Here is a 15,130-nt window from a genome sequence, read left to right on the forward strand (position 1 = left end):
GATTTTCAGCTAAATGACAGTTTCTATTTTAACTGAAGTTTAAGCAGCTCTTCCTGAAAGTTAATTGAAACACAGAATAAGCCTACTGCCCCCAACTACAAAAGGCTGGGAAATCCAGTCTTTCTGAGTTACGTTACTTTTAGAAAAGATATCCCCCCCCTCTAGCTCTGCAAACTCAAGTGAAGCTTGGTTAGTTCCACAACTATAAATTCTTAATACTGTACTCGCAAAACAAATGTACCAATACTATTTGGGAAAGAAGGGAGCCAGAGAATAGCCTAACATCTGTTATTCGGAAAATATGCAATTTGTTATTAAGGGAACAGCAGGACATTTAGATAATCAAGCAGTCAGTATGCTTCAGGAAAGAAACCTCTGGTGTGACAAAATCTGTTGGAGTTCTTTTAGGATGTAACACATAGTGTTAATTAAAGGCAAATCACAAGATTTTGTTGAGTTTAGTTTTTGATACAGCGTGGAAACGGGCCTTTCAGCCCACCGAGTCTGCGCCGTCCAGCAATCCCCGCGCATGAATACTATCCTATACACACCAGGGACAATTTTTACATTAATACATAGCCAATTAACTTACAAACGTGTATGTCTCTGGAGTGTGGGAGGAAACAGAAGATCTCAGAGAAAACCCATGAGAAGAATTTACAAACTCTGTACAGACAGCACCTGTAGTCGGGATCGAACCCAGGTCTCTAGCATTGGAAGCGCTGTCAGGCAGCAACACTACTGCTGCGTGTCCATGACGCCCTAAATGTAGAATATATTTTTTTCCATAAGGCATTCCATAAGGTGCCAACTAAAATGTTATTGTCCTACAATGGGTGGTGATGATATATTTGTAGGGATAGGAGAGTAGCTGACTAATGGAAAAAAGAGCTGAGATGAAGGGGTTATTTTTACAATGGCTAGGATTTTTAGATAGATAGGATAGGTTGAGAGGGATATGGGCCAAACACATGTTGGTCGGCGTGGACAAGTTGGGCCAAAGCTATATGACTATACCGACATAACCTTTCATGTTGGTCCTGCATAGAGCCTCTGCCAATCTAGTTTAAACCCACCCATGTATCACTAGCAAACCTGACTGCCAAGATATAGGTTTCCCTCTGTACAGGCCACCTCTGCTCCAGAATAGATCCCAATGGACCAAAATCTGAATCCCTGTTCCCTGCACCAATTCCTCAGCCACAGCATTGGAGGCAAATACAAGGAACTGCATATGTTGATTTACAAATAAAGGCACAATGTGCTGGAGTAACTCAGAGAGTCAGGGAGCATCTCTGGAGAACATGGATAGGACAGTTCAGATTGGAACCCTTTTTCAGACTGAGTTAGAAGAAGGGACTCAATCTGAAATGTTAACCATCCAAGTTCTCAAGAGATTTTGGCTGACCTGCTGAGTTACTCCAGCACTTTGTATAGGAGGCAGCATGAAGAGGATTCAGAGTTGATTTCCAGAATGATGGAGTTGTTCTACAAAGACATGCTGAGCAGATTTGGAGAATGAACACCGCATGATCCCCAAATCTCAACACCAATCGAAACACACAAGATTTATAGGTGGGATTGCTAGCCGACGTATTTTGAACTGGGGCCACAGTTTCAGAACATGTGGTCACCAACGATGAAGAGGAATTTATTTTCTTGGAGGATTGTGAATCTTTGGAACTGCCCATCCCAGAAAACTGAAGAGATGCTCATTATGTCTATTCAACGTTGAGACTGACACAGTTAGACTACAAGGAAGTCAAGAGGAATGTGTAGAATGCAGAGAAGCGATGATGAAGTCAAGACTGATCCTACAGAATGGTAGAACAGCCAGCTGGCTTATTTCTGTTCCTGATTATGATCATGTTGTTACAGGAAGACCAACAGATTAATTCAATTAAGCCCTTTGAAGCAAATGGTGAATAAGGGAATATGAATGAGCGAATTAGCTTCAGAAAATTGCAGTGGAAAGCAAAACAGGGATTACATGGGGAAGAGAGCCAGTTAGTGATATCCACTTGAGTTTAAGTGCTACAAATACTAGACATGTGTTTTATAAAATTGGCTCTATAAATAGAAAGGTTATCTATTGCTAACAATTGGCAGGAGGTTTATTAGACCGTGACTTAACTGCAAGTCAGCTATATCCCATGAAGATAATGTAATGAATGTTGCAAATCGAAGTACAAATTCTATAGCTGCAGTCCCACACTTTTTCTGTTACTAAGTATAAGAAGTGAACCTTGCAGTGGAAAGCAACACCGATAATGATGGTCTACCTCTTTAATGCCTGAGTAAACTTTCTGGCTGATAACTCAGCTAAAATAGTGCTATCGATTTCAGCAACACATGGTCTAAAATCAATCTTTCCTGGAGTAAAACATAGTATGATCAAGTTCTGGTTGTTTATCATCACTCTGGAAATTATTAGGTAGTTTCAGGTGCACAAGCAACTTCCATATGCGATATCCTTCAAATGATGTCATTCCTAGTAAAGTGCTTCCTTTGGGGAGCTTCTGGGAAAATTAGACAATCCTGGCCCAGAAGAGGTTATCATTGGGCACCACTGGCATGTACTATTGTGATATCTACCACTGTGCTCAACTAAATCCCTGCTAAACTAAGTTTCATAACTTACTTTCCTTCAGTCCCACATCACCTGTCAACAATGCCCCCCCCCCCCCCCCCCCCCCCCCCACCTCCCCCACTTCCCATTTCCCAAGGATCACCTGACTCACTGAACTCACCAATCCTCCAAACCAAGCAGCACAGTGGCACAGCTGGTAGAGCTGTTGCCTCACAGCTCAGAGTCCCGGGTTCCCAGAGTTCTGGAGTTTGCACCTTCTCCCTGTGACCTCTTGAGTTCCTCTGGTTCTCCCACATCCTAAAAATGTGTGGGTTTAACGGTTAATTGGCCTCTGCAAATTGTCCTTGGTAACTAGGGAGTGGATGTGAAAGTTGGATAACGTGAACAGGAGATTGATGTCAAACAGCTGATTGTTGATTTCTGGCATCCAGAACATACCCAGTCCCTCAAAAAAAAAACACTGCAGATCTCCAAATGTTCTGCTCTAGCCAATTGCCACCACCTCCAAAAAACCATATTGCCAATCGAGTTAGAGGATAGAAAGAGACCCAAGTGGAGCAAACGTACTGTCAGTTGAGCTAGATGGCCTGTTTCTACATTGTCTAATCTGCATAATATTACACAATTATATTAGTTTCATTCTGTGCCAGGTAGGGAATAGTATAGGCCAGCTTTAATAATTAATGTTGAATCAAAGTAAATTGCTTACAAGCAAATAATTACATAGTCCAATGAATAGTCTCATCAGTTCAGAAAGGAAAAAGATTGGTATGTTATTAAACTGTGTATAGACTGAATGACATAGAGTCATAGAGAGATACATTTTAATTATATTGAAGTGCAAAGACATGTCAATGCTACAGAAAATATCATCATACCCTCATGTAAACTGCACCAACTGTTTAAATCAGTCAGACTATTGCAGCATCTCTCAGGACCACTCTTAGAAACAATGAGTGCAATTCACACTTGCTGTGGAGATATAAACTGTTCATGGCTGCCTTTATGATCCCTGCCTGCTTTCTCATTGATTTCATTAGTAACTATAGATAATATGCTACCGATTTGTTACTGTTAGTTTTCTACCCCACTGAAAGTAAAAAGAACCATCCCACAATCTCTAAACCAATGCTTCAAATGTAAACGTAGTTGTAGCATAAAGTTTGTTTTGATTTTTAAACATGTAAGGTGTGTTCTTGAGGTCAAAACTCAACTTACCTGAGAAGCTCAAATTTGAATATAGCAATTAATTTTCAGTTACATTTTGACCATTCTTTTGGATAACTCTTCCTCACCATGTATTCCACATTTTTCTGAGTACAAATGCTCTTACCTTGCTGTGTATCTGTGTTTGACCAACCAAAATCAAGATATTTGATGCCATTATAGATAGGCAAAAGTTGAGCAGTATAATGGATCGCTCCGATTTTATGAATCTGTGGAAACATAATGTTAAAGCAAATCAAATGAGCTATTTAATATCCTCATCATGTTATCTAACAGATTGAAACATCTATGCAAATGAGCATTGATTTACAATTATATTAAGGTTCTAACGTGGCCCATCAGCTCCAATTTCATCAAACACTATCAATGCATCCATGACTTTTACTATTTATCGATATTAGAGCTATGCAATTTAGTGATTGATAAAAACATCTGTAATATTCCCATTAGTTACACATGTACACTTTCTACCGATTCTCTTTTTTTCAGGTTTCCCTTGAACTCCTTAATGATTTCATTCAAGACTGATTTATATCCATGGCCTTTAGTTTGGAATCTGCTTTAGTGAGAACATTGGTATGTCTACTCTAACTTTATACTTTCAAAGATATCTTTAAGATCAAATTTCAGTTTCCATTTGATCATTACTGGTCTTGTCTTCTTTCCTCTGTCAAACATTGAAAGGAAGCAATGATGCATGCTGCAGTGGCTGGGTAGAATTATCTGTTGTTGCAAGGTAGAATTGGTGAACAAGAGGTATGAACAATGTTTGCGGATGTTTGGGGGTAGATGGTTGCTTGTTAACTGATGAGTAGACTGAGCTGGTGTCACGTAGCACATAGGAGGCTGGCTGGGGGTTTGATCAATGCTCACAAGCCTGGTGATTTGGGTGGGGCCACTTAAAGAGGGAAGGGGGTGGAGCACAAAGGACAACTCGGTTAATACTTATTTTGAGGAGGATTTACCCGACCGAGTCATATTTCTAGTGTTGCCTGGAAACTGCTCAGCAGATCCCCTTTAAATTACAATTGATTTGGTTTCACTGGCACTTTGAAAGTCTTCTGCTTCAGAAGCTTGCAAATGACACAGACCATGGATGTTGAGGTACTTCATGCATTAACACAGCAGACATGTGGAGCACTGGAACAGGAAATTACAGACTTTATGCAACTTTCAGGAAATCTAAGAATTTTGTTTGATCTTTCATTAAAATTGGATTATAAATTGCACTAAACATGGTAGACTATAATCCTGTATCGAGGCAAATATGTCTAAATTTTCTTTAAACAGAAGAAAACAAAAGAATTATTTTCTTCCTCGTATGTTTTGGACAGCATATACATCAATAATGGTGAGCAAGATTAAACCGGTTATTTTGACAGCAAAGGCTTGGCTAACATTTCATGACATTTTTCACAAAAATATGCGTATGTTGTGCAGCTTAATTACAATGTGGGAGATGAACGTTTGAAAGATGAAGCTTTCAACATGCCGGGCGATGTGCCAAGTTCTAAGTAAGTGGGAGGTGCTCCATCAACCTAATGTTTTTTCTTCTCTCCATTTATCTGAAATTACCCATTATTCTGCCAGAGGAAAATATTTTGGTGGTTAGTGGAGAAGCATGAGAATAGGCAGAAATAAAACTGGCACATGATGGCTTGCACCATCTGCTCAAAACATTCAGAAGGACTGATCATTTTGATTGCACATTTGAACCGGTTTTGTGGATGGTTCTGAATGTTTATTCAGTGAGCGACTGAACCACACAGACTAAGGTTGCCACCCCATGGGATGTAGCAATGTGTGATCAATGGAGATTTGAGTCCCATAGATTGCCACCTGTTTGATAACGATGTCATCAGCCGCTGAACCCAATTCTTAAGGATTACAAGACAGTTTAATGAATATGTAATAGAGAGTTGGTACTAACTCCAAGCATCCAACAACCAATTCTTTCTATCTTTATGTTTTGCTGAAGTGATAGTCTTAGAACCAGGTTAATGTGCTTGATTGATAAATGTTAAATGTTATTGTCCAGCAATTGTCAGTTTTTAGCAGTGCATAATTAATGTAATCATATCCCAGCAATCTGGTGAGTGGCCTTTGGAAGGCATCTCAAGGCAGTGGGGAAGGAACATTAATACTGACTGAGCAATTTCTTGCACACATTCAAAAGACAGATTTCTCAATGATAAGACAATGATCCCAAAACAAAGGTAAAGTCAGAAATTCATGGATGTCCTGAGGATCAGGATGAAGAAGTGTAACATCAGCATTAGCTCTTGGAAACTATTACCCAAAGCTGCCTTGGAAGCCATGACAATCTGCTGTAAAGATTTGAATACGTTGAAACCATTCAATGGCTGCAGGAAATAAAGTGGGAATTTCAAAAGCAGTATGCTGTGGACTAGATCAAAAAATTCAAATTTAGAAATATTCAGTTATGGTCACGTGCTATAGAAAGGATGTCATTAAGCTGGAAAGTGTGCAGAGAAGATTTACAAGGATATTGCTCGGACTCGAGGGCCTGAGCTATAAGGAAAGGATGGGAAGGATAGGACTTTATTTCTTGGAGCACAGGATACTGAAGGATGATCATTTGGAGGTGTATAATATCATGGCGGGAGTAAATGTGATAAATACATTTTACTTTTGTACTGAGTACATACTTACCTTTTACTGAGTCTTTTACTCAGCATAAAGAAATCAACAACCCGAGGTCAAAGGTTTAAGGTGAGAGGGGCAAGATTTAATAGGAACCGAAGGGCCAACTGGGGCCCATGTTGTCGACCTCCCCGTGGTGCGCAGTGTCAACTGACCTGCGTCAGGCCAACGACAACAGAGACAGCGGCAGCGCTCTTGGCATGCTTTTAGGGCGGGCACCTACGGATGTCGAACCGGATGGCATCACCCTGCTGCAGACTTCTACTGCCTCAAACGCAAGAAGAAGGGCCAACTATTTTTCTCAGAGGGTAATGCTATGAGTAGCCAATATTTCCATCACTTAAATAGATGGACCCCAATTCCGATTAAAACATGTCCACGTTAGATCATTTATAAAATGGCATTCTGCAACTTTTAAAGGAATCCTCATATTAACAGGTATAAAGCTGTGGATATAAGTACATCACAGAGAACCGAGAATAAAAAAAACCTAGGCTTACACTTACGTACAACACCGAAGGAGTGCTGCACTGTTAGAGATGTAACAGGCATTAAATATATTCTCAAGTCAATTTTGAATCCATTTGGCTAGCTCGTCATGAATCTCATGTGCCCGAAAGCACCAAAACCTGGGTCTGATAGTCACTATGGGTGCTGTCTGTATGGAGTTTGTACGTTCTCCCTGTGACTGCTTGGGTTTTCTCCGGGTGCTCCGGTTTTCTCAGACATGCAGGTTTCTTGATTAATTGGCATCTGTAAAAATTGTCCCTAGTGTGTAGAATAGAACTAGTGTACGAGTGATCGCTGGTCGGCGCAGACATTGGTGGGTTGAAGGGCCTGTTTCCACACTGTATCTCCAAACTAAACCTGGTCAAATGCATTTCTAAAGCCCACAAAGATAACATATACCACACTGTCTTCATCTGCCTACTTGGTCTCCACTCAAGATCTCATTCAAATTAGTGAGATTATTTCTCACACATAAAGCCATGCTGACTATACCTAATCAGTCCTTGCCTTTCCAAAAACATGTAGATTCTGTCACTCAGAATCTCCTCCAACTTACCCACCACTGACATTAGGCTTACTGTGTCTGCAATTGCTAGGCTTTTCTTTGCAGCCCTTTTTAAAAAAGGATATCAGTCTTCTAGTCTTCATTACACCTCACCCATGACAAATATCTTTACCTGGAGACCCTGTTGGTGGCAACTGAAGACTGCTGAAAATGATTGCTTGACGGAAGCAGATGGAGAGATGCTGAAGGGTACACCGCTGATTGTGTAGAGTGAAAATCACAGCTTGGCATTTAGGCCCAGGGGAACTGCAACAAGCTTGGACCAGCTCTGGAAGGACTGTTGTCAATTTAAGAAGCTAGAAGACCTCATGCCAAGTAAAGCACATAGAGACTGGACAGTTGTTCTAGTGACTGATTTTTCATTATTCAAATAAGAATGCCACACTTGGTCGATGCAATTTTGGTGTTTATCCCTTTAAAATATGAAGCACGTAACTCACTGCTCGTTTCTTATTACATGTCATGGTGGGACTTGGTAGAACTGGCTTTCCTGTGGTATGGGAAGTACACAGTAAAATGCTGTATACCCTCTGGCATTTCGCTGTGTGAACAAGATGTTACTGAGAAACAAACCACGAGATCCACAGACAAATCTGCAGCTTCAAAGAACACAAACAAAAAACGACTACGAAGAGTTTTTTTGCAATTGTGACCTTTATTATTCCTCTGTGCCCACCAATCATGTCACACTAATCTGCAGAAGATGATTACTCACTTCTTATGCCACCCCGCTGGCTACAAATTTCCTGATTAATGACTGAAGTCAGACATTTATTTATGAATCAATATTCTTTTAAGATATACCAAAACAACGATGCCTGCAAAACTCTATTTGTTATGATCACTTTAGCAGTAATACTCCCACATTATCTAACACTCTGTCTTTGTCGACCTTGTTTAAATTGTGAGGGCTGCAATACAGCCGACAACCATCGACAAATAAATGTATCCAGCAGAATGAAATCTGGGACGATATCAATATCCAATAACATTACATTCCATTTTCTCAACACAACAAACCTCAACTTCACTCACTGTTCTGTGCGTTTCTGTGCCTCAAAGTAAATGCTATCAACATAACCCATGAACCAGAAAAAAATGGAGATATAAAAAGATGATTATTGTCACACCAAATGGTAACTGAATTACCTGTCACTTCTAATATATAGTGCAGGGAATGGAGGGGAATGGATCATGTATAGGCAGAGGGGATAAGTTTATATTGGCAATGTACACGACACAAACAATCTGTTCTATTAAAAATCCTCACTACATTATATAATCAGAGCAACAAACAGGCTAATGGGGGAACTCAGCGGGTCAAGCAGCATCTCTACGGGTTGGGGGGTGGAGGGGTTGGGGGAATGGGGCTGGCTGGTGGGGTGGGACAAGAAAGGATTGGTTGGCAGTTCAGCTCAAAACCCTACTAACAGGTTGACATTTGGGATCGAAACCTTGCATCTGTAATCGGAGCATATCAAGAGGACGACTATATATAGAATAATATCATGATATTTTTTACAACCAGCATTTTATCTGTAATACTGGGTTAATGCACACAGTACCTCCAAAATGCAGCATATACAGCAAGCAATGTTAAGAGAGCCATACAAGCAATTCCACATCCGATCATCAATGGGACTGATGGCACTCCAGTGAAATCCATGCTCTGAAAAGCAAACCAAACGTTCAGTTAAACAAACCAAAACTTAAATCAAATTTTCCTAGGAGACACTGCTGGTGTGTGTGTTTACAGAAATGCAAATAAATACTGAATAAAATGAATAACATTTGATTAAAATAGCAATTTGGCATATGATACATGTCAAAACATTTCACTTTGTGAATTACTGGTATTTTTTAAGTTCAGCAATCCCAATGCAGGAATTGGAGCAACCAATTTGCAGCGTCCATATCCCACAAAATGCAGGTGCTCCTGTAGCTCCATCTCTCCAGCCTGAAGAGGTCCCATTTATTCCAGCTCTGCCTGCTATGCAGGGCTCTCGCTTAACTTTTTTCCCCTGTTGCCAGCTGGGCAACTTCGGCAGCTTTTTAGGTTGCCAAATGACAGTTTACGTGGTCATTCAAAACGGCTTGCAAGACGTGTGCGATGTTGAGCTCGGACGAAGTGCGTACTTACCAGTCGGAATTAAGGTCAATGAAGCATTCACATATTATTTCTGATTCAAATAAAGTCGCAAACTAAACATATTCACCAATGAAGACATGATATATACCACAATGGCATGCAGCAAAATTACAATACAGTATCTCATCTCTTTTTACACGTTGCAATAAATGCAATTTCTATTATCTCTTTCCACTTCCAAACAAAAATATGGTTATTCAGCGTATGATCAACCTCGGTGAGACCAAGCGCAGGCCTGGCGATCGCTTCGCACAACACCTCCACTCAGTTCGCAATAACCAACCTGATCTCCCGGTGGCTCAGCACTTAAACTGCCCCTCCCATTCCGAATCCAACCTTTCTGTCCTGGGTCTCCTCCATGGCCAGAGTGAGGCCCACCACAAATTGGAGGAACAGCACCTCATATTTTGCTTGTGTAGTTTACACCCCAGCGGTATGAACATTGGCTTCTCCAATTACAGGTAGTCCTTGCTTTCTCCCTCCTTCCCCTCTCATTCCCAGCTCTACCACAGCCTACTGTCTCCGCCTCTTCCTTTCTTTTTCCCACTCCCACCCCTCCCGACATCAGTCCGAAGAAGGGTCTCGACCCTATACATCGGCTATTGCGCAGTTTACACCCCAGCGGTATGAACATTGACCTCCAATTTCAGGTAGTCCCTACTTTCTCCTCTGCTTCCCAGCTCTCCCTCAGCCCACTGCCTCCGCCTCTTCCTTTCTTCTTCCCGCCTCCCCTCGCACCACATCAGTCTGAAGAAGGGTCTCGACCCGAAACATCGCCTATTTCCTTCGCTCAATAGATGCTGCCTCACCGGCTGAGTTTCTCCAGAATATTTGTCTACCCATTCACACAAGTTCTGTTATCCCACTTTCCTCACCCACATTAGGGGCAATTTTACAGTTAACCTACAAAGCCAATGTGTCTTTGGGATGTGGGAGGACAATCACATGCTTGCAGGGAGAATGTGCAAACAGACAGTGCCCGAGAACACAGATCTCTGGCGTGTGAGGCAGCAAGTCCACCAGCTGTGCCACTACATTTTATTTTCCAACACACAAAAAATTATACGTTGATAACTTTGGTACTAAAAAAAAAGGAAACTATCCATTTTCAGTCTTAAATCTCTAAGTGACACTATGTCCCCCTTTACAGCTACTGTATGTTTTAATTCAGTTCAAGGCTATTGGGCAGTACATTGGCCATAATGTTGCTGCCTAAAATTGCCAGCGACCCGGAATTGATCCTGAATATGAGTGCTGGCTGTATGGCGTTTTGTTTTCTCGTTTATAACATTGTTTACAGAGTACTATGTTTACATATTCTGTTGTGCTGCTGCAAGTAAGGATTTATTTTGTTCTAACTGGGACGTGAGAGAATAAAACCCTTGACTCTTGACTTACGTCGCTGATGTGTGGGATAGAACTAGAGTATGGATGATCGGTGGTCGGCATGGACTCGGTGGGCCGAAGGGCCTGTTTCCACGCTGTATCTTTAAATTAAACTAAAAACACTAAAACCAGAGGAAATGTAAAGAAGGGTTTCTACCCCGAAACGTCACCCAATTTCTTCTATCCAGAGATGCTGGCTGCTCCATAGAGTTCCCCCGCACAATTAAAGCATGGAATAGTCTTCACCCTACCATAGGTACCAACCAGACGCAACTAAATTTAAGGTAGCTTTTTTTTCCCCCAAGAACCCTTTTTTTGCTTAAGTCCAAGTCAAGAGTCAAGAGAGTTTTATTGTCATGTGTCCCAGATAAGGCAATGAAATTCTTGCTTGCTGCAGCACAACAGAATATGTAAACATAATACAGAACGGGAGATAAAAGTTCAGTGTGTCTATATACTATAGACCATATATATACACAATAAATAAAGAGATAACATGGAATAGGCTGTTATTTTTCAGAGTTTGGAGTTTGGTGGTGGCAGGTCCACCAGTTTAAATTCCATTTTTAATATTTTTGGAGGACCAGGAAACCAAGAAGTAAGAGTTACTCCAGGGAGTTACTCCAGCTCCAGGGAGTGATTCTGCATTGTATTTCAGCGGTCGCGGTGAGGCAGCGACCGGGCAGTAATGGCGGCCAGAATTCCCACAATGCAAAGGGAGGGATAAAGTAGCCGATGCCGACCAGTTGCCGGGACAGTGCGCGTGTATAAGGCGGCCAGCCGTGCCGAGCGGAGACCCAAGACCCGAGAGCAGCGAGCCGAGCGGAGAGCCGAGCACAGAGATGAGAGCCGAGCGGAGACCCGAGAATCGAGACCCAGACATGGATATCAGGCGGAGACGGAGATTGACAGAGAGAGAGAGAGAGGGAGAAAGAGATAGAGAGGGGGCCAGTTCGGTCGGCTGCCTGCCCCTCTTTCGGGCCTACATCCGTGCACGTGTGTCCTTGGAGAGGGAACATGCGGTGTTCACGGGGACTTTGGAGGTCTTCCGTGGGCGCTGGTCACCGCGTGGGGTTGAGAGTATTGTGAACAATGATTGTAATGTTGTATTATAATGACACTTGATATAATGTAATTTATTTTTGTTTATGACTTGATCTGTTGTGTCATTTGTTGTGTCGAATAAAGTCTTGAAATTGAAAAAAAAAGAAAAAAAAAAGGGGGACCGCTCAGAATTAAACGCTAGGTGTCCCGGTTGCTTGCCAAGCCGGGCAAAATGGCATGGCTTTTAGGTTGCCCGGCAGGACTGTAAGTTGCCATTGCAACCCGGGCAACTGCTAATTTCGAACCCTGCTGTGTGACAGTCACTTTACAATTCATGCCACCACACTTCCGTATTTACCTTGAGCTGTAATCAAACACCAATCTCTTCAGTGACACATTGTCAAATACCTTTTGGAAATTTAAATACACTACATCAATAGGCTCCCCTCTAACAACTCTCCCCGTTACACCCTTAAGTAAATCAAGCAAATTTGTCACACATTATTTACCTTTTATAAAACCATGTTGATTAGGATTGATTATATTTAGGATTCCGAAATGTTTAGTTATTTTTTATTGATTTTAACATCTGGCTACCTGCAGATGTTAAGCTAACTGGCCTATCATCTTTCACTTTTTGAACAAGGAATCAAATGAACTATTTTCCAATCTTTTGGCACTCTCCTGGAATAGAGTGAGTTTTGAAAAAAATGAACCAATGAGTCCTCTGTCTCAGTAGCCACTTCCTTTAAAACCCTGTAAAGCCCATCAAGTCCTGTAGGCTTATCCACCTTTAGGCCTCTGAGTTTCTCTTATACTTTATCCATTGTGTTTTGAGATTTGTTATAATTTTCACCATGTTTTTTAAAATGAGTTCATCGATTATCCAAGATATTTGCAGCATCTTCATTGATGAATTCTGATGCAAAAGTTGATTTAACATGTCTGCCGTTTCTTTCTGTAGTTAATTCAGTTGTCCGATTCTCCCGTGATCCCACAATTAAAGTTGCCTTGCCTAATTAAAGTTGCCTTGCCTTAATTAAAGTTGCCTTGCCTTCTATATAATTAAAAGTCTAGTCTTGACCACTTCCTGGTTGCGTTTTATGTTGATTTTAGAAAAAAACGCCACCACGTGCGGCTGTGATTTTTGTCCATCTTACTCAGAATCCCCATCCGCTCATCAGGAAAAATCGAGGATATTTCCCATCGATGAAAAATAAAAGAGTTGTCAGTGTTTAAAAAATGTTGAGATTCTCTATCCTGTCAATCACGCCATGAAGACCACGCCCATTCTGGTGGGAGAAACCCAGAAGTGTGGGCGTGGCTCAGTCTCTGCAAGATGGAGGAGGGAGAGATCACAACACTGTCTTTAGTGGCCTTTCACCCTGCTTGAAATGGTATGAAACTGCACTTGAATTTGGTGGCCTTGCACCCTGCTTGAAGTGGTAAGAAACTGCATTTGAATTTGATGGCCTTGCATCCTGCTTGAAATGGAATTTCAAGGAATAGCCGTGAGTCAACTGCCAGCCCACCAGCCGTGAGTGAGTGAGCTTCCAGCACAAGAGGCTTGAGTGACTGAGCCACCAGCCCCAGAATCCATTCAGCTCACAATGTCCATACTAGCCCTATGGAAACCTGTCCCTTCAACCCACAACACACATACTAAGCCCCCCCCCCTCCCCCCCCGCACGTCACGAAAAAGAAGAGATTGAAGAGGCTAGGTTTGTTTTTCTTGGAGGCACAAGTGTGGCCTGATAGACATATATGAAATTATGGGCAGAAGATAGGTAGTAAAAATCTTTTCCCAAGGTAGGTTCATCTGAATAAAAAGGTATAGGTACAATGTGATTTAGAGGGGATTTGCAGCAAAATATTTTCATTGAGAATGTGAAAAATGTTGTCACAGGTGGAGATGGATACTCTCATTATAGTCAAGCAGCTGGACAAGTCCCTAAATTGCCACGGTGTACAAGACTGGGATTAAATATAGGTAAGCGAAACCTGGAATGAATATAGATAACTACAACGGTCAGCATGGGCATGCTAGGCTGAAGCTGTGTGCAGGGGCGGATATCGCCAACAAAACATGGGGGAGACACACGATTTCTTGGTACCGTGCGTGCATGCGCACACCCACATACGCGAGGCTTCGGCAATGGGCTCTGTGGCGGTAACATCGGGAGCTGACCTGGTTGGTGACTGGCTCTGAACTCCAGCAACAGCAGCTACGTCCACCCCAAATCGTGGGGTTTCAATCGGCCCATTCGCGGTGTTTCATCACCCGGCGTGGCTTAAACCTGGCCGTGGGATCTTCCATCCCCCGGCAGGGGCTTCAACATCGGGAGTCTCAATTGCCTCGGTGCAGCAATTTGACCACGTGGTGGTGGTAGATCCCATGGCGGATTTTGATGAAAGGCCCGGCAAACGGGCCGACTCAAGCTCCGCTCTATGATCTTTGCTCCACCTGGATGTCTCCCTCCTCCAATCACCGCTCCCTATCCTCAGTCCCACCCTGCTACTTCCGCCTCTGACTGCCACCTCGCTCCTCCAATCATCGCGCTGCCCGCCCGCCCCCCCCCCCCCCACCCCCATTGCCTGCTGACCGACGCCCAATCGGCGCCCTTGATCATCAGTCCCACCCCCACTGACTCGCGGAAAGCGGAGACTTTTCATTGATTTTCTTTCACCGAATTTAAAAATCCCTATTACAAAACATGGGGGGGGGGATTGCACCCCACCTCTCAAAACATGAGGGGGCATCCCCCCCGGGATTTCCGCCCATGGCTGTGTGTACAACTCTATGACTCCATCTCCAGTCTTCACAGGCCTTCATCTTTTCAAGTAACTATTGAATCATAGATAATCAATATATAAGACAGGACACTGTCTTCATTCTTTTTCTCTCATCTTGACTCTCCGTCCAACCAGAGACGCTTTTTCTTGTAATGCAGTAGTTTGTAAAGTCAACCATTATTCCTCAGCTTAGAGCCATTTC

General features: G+C 42.4%; 1 protein-coding gene across 5 annotated transcripts in view; it reads right to left on the minus strand.

The window, feature by feature from the left end:
- LOC129709656 (adhesion G protein-coupled receptor B2-like) overlaps nt 1-15,130 on the minus strand; it is a 545,832-nt gene that overhangs the window by 98,198 nt on the left and 432,504 nt on the right. For all 5 annotated transcript variants that reach the window (XM_055656140.1, XM_055656141.1, XM_055656145.1 and 2 more), the window contains 2 exons: nt 9,122-9,225; nt 3,924-4,026 (listed from right to left, as the gene is read on the minus strand). In XM_055656140.1, coding sequence (XP_055512115.1) covers nt 3,924-4,026; nt 9,122-9,225 — 207 coding nt within the window. The remainder of the gene's footprint in view (nt 1-3,923; nt 4,027-9,121; nt 9,226-15,130) is intronic.

This window comes from Leucoraja erinacea, chromosome 26 (genome assembly GCF_028641065.1).
Source record: "Leucoraja erinacea ecotype New England chromosome 26, Leri_hhj_1, whole genome shotgun sequence".
In the NCBI taxonomy this organism is placed as follows: Eukaryota; Metazoa; Chordata; class Chondrichthyes; order Rajiformes; family Rajidae; genus Leucoraja; species Leucoraja erinaceus.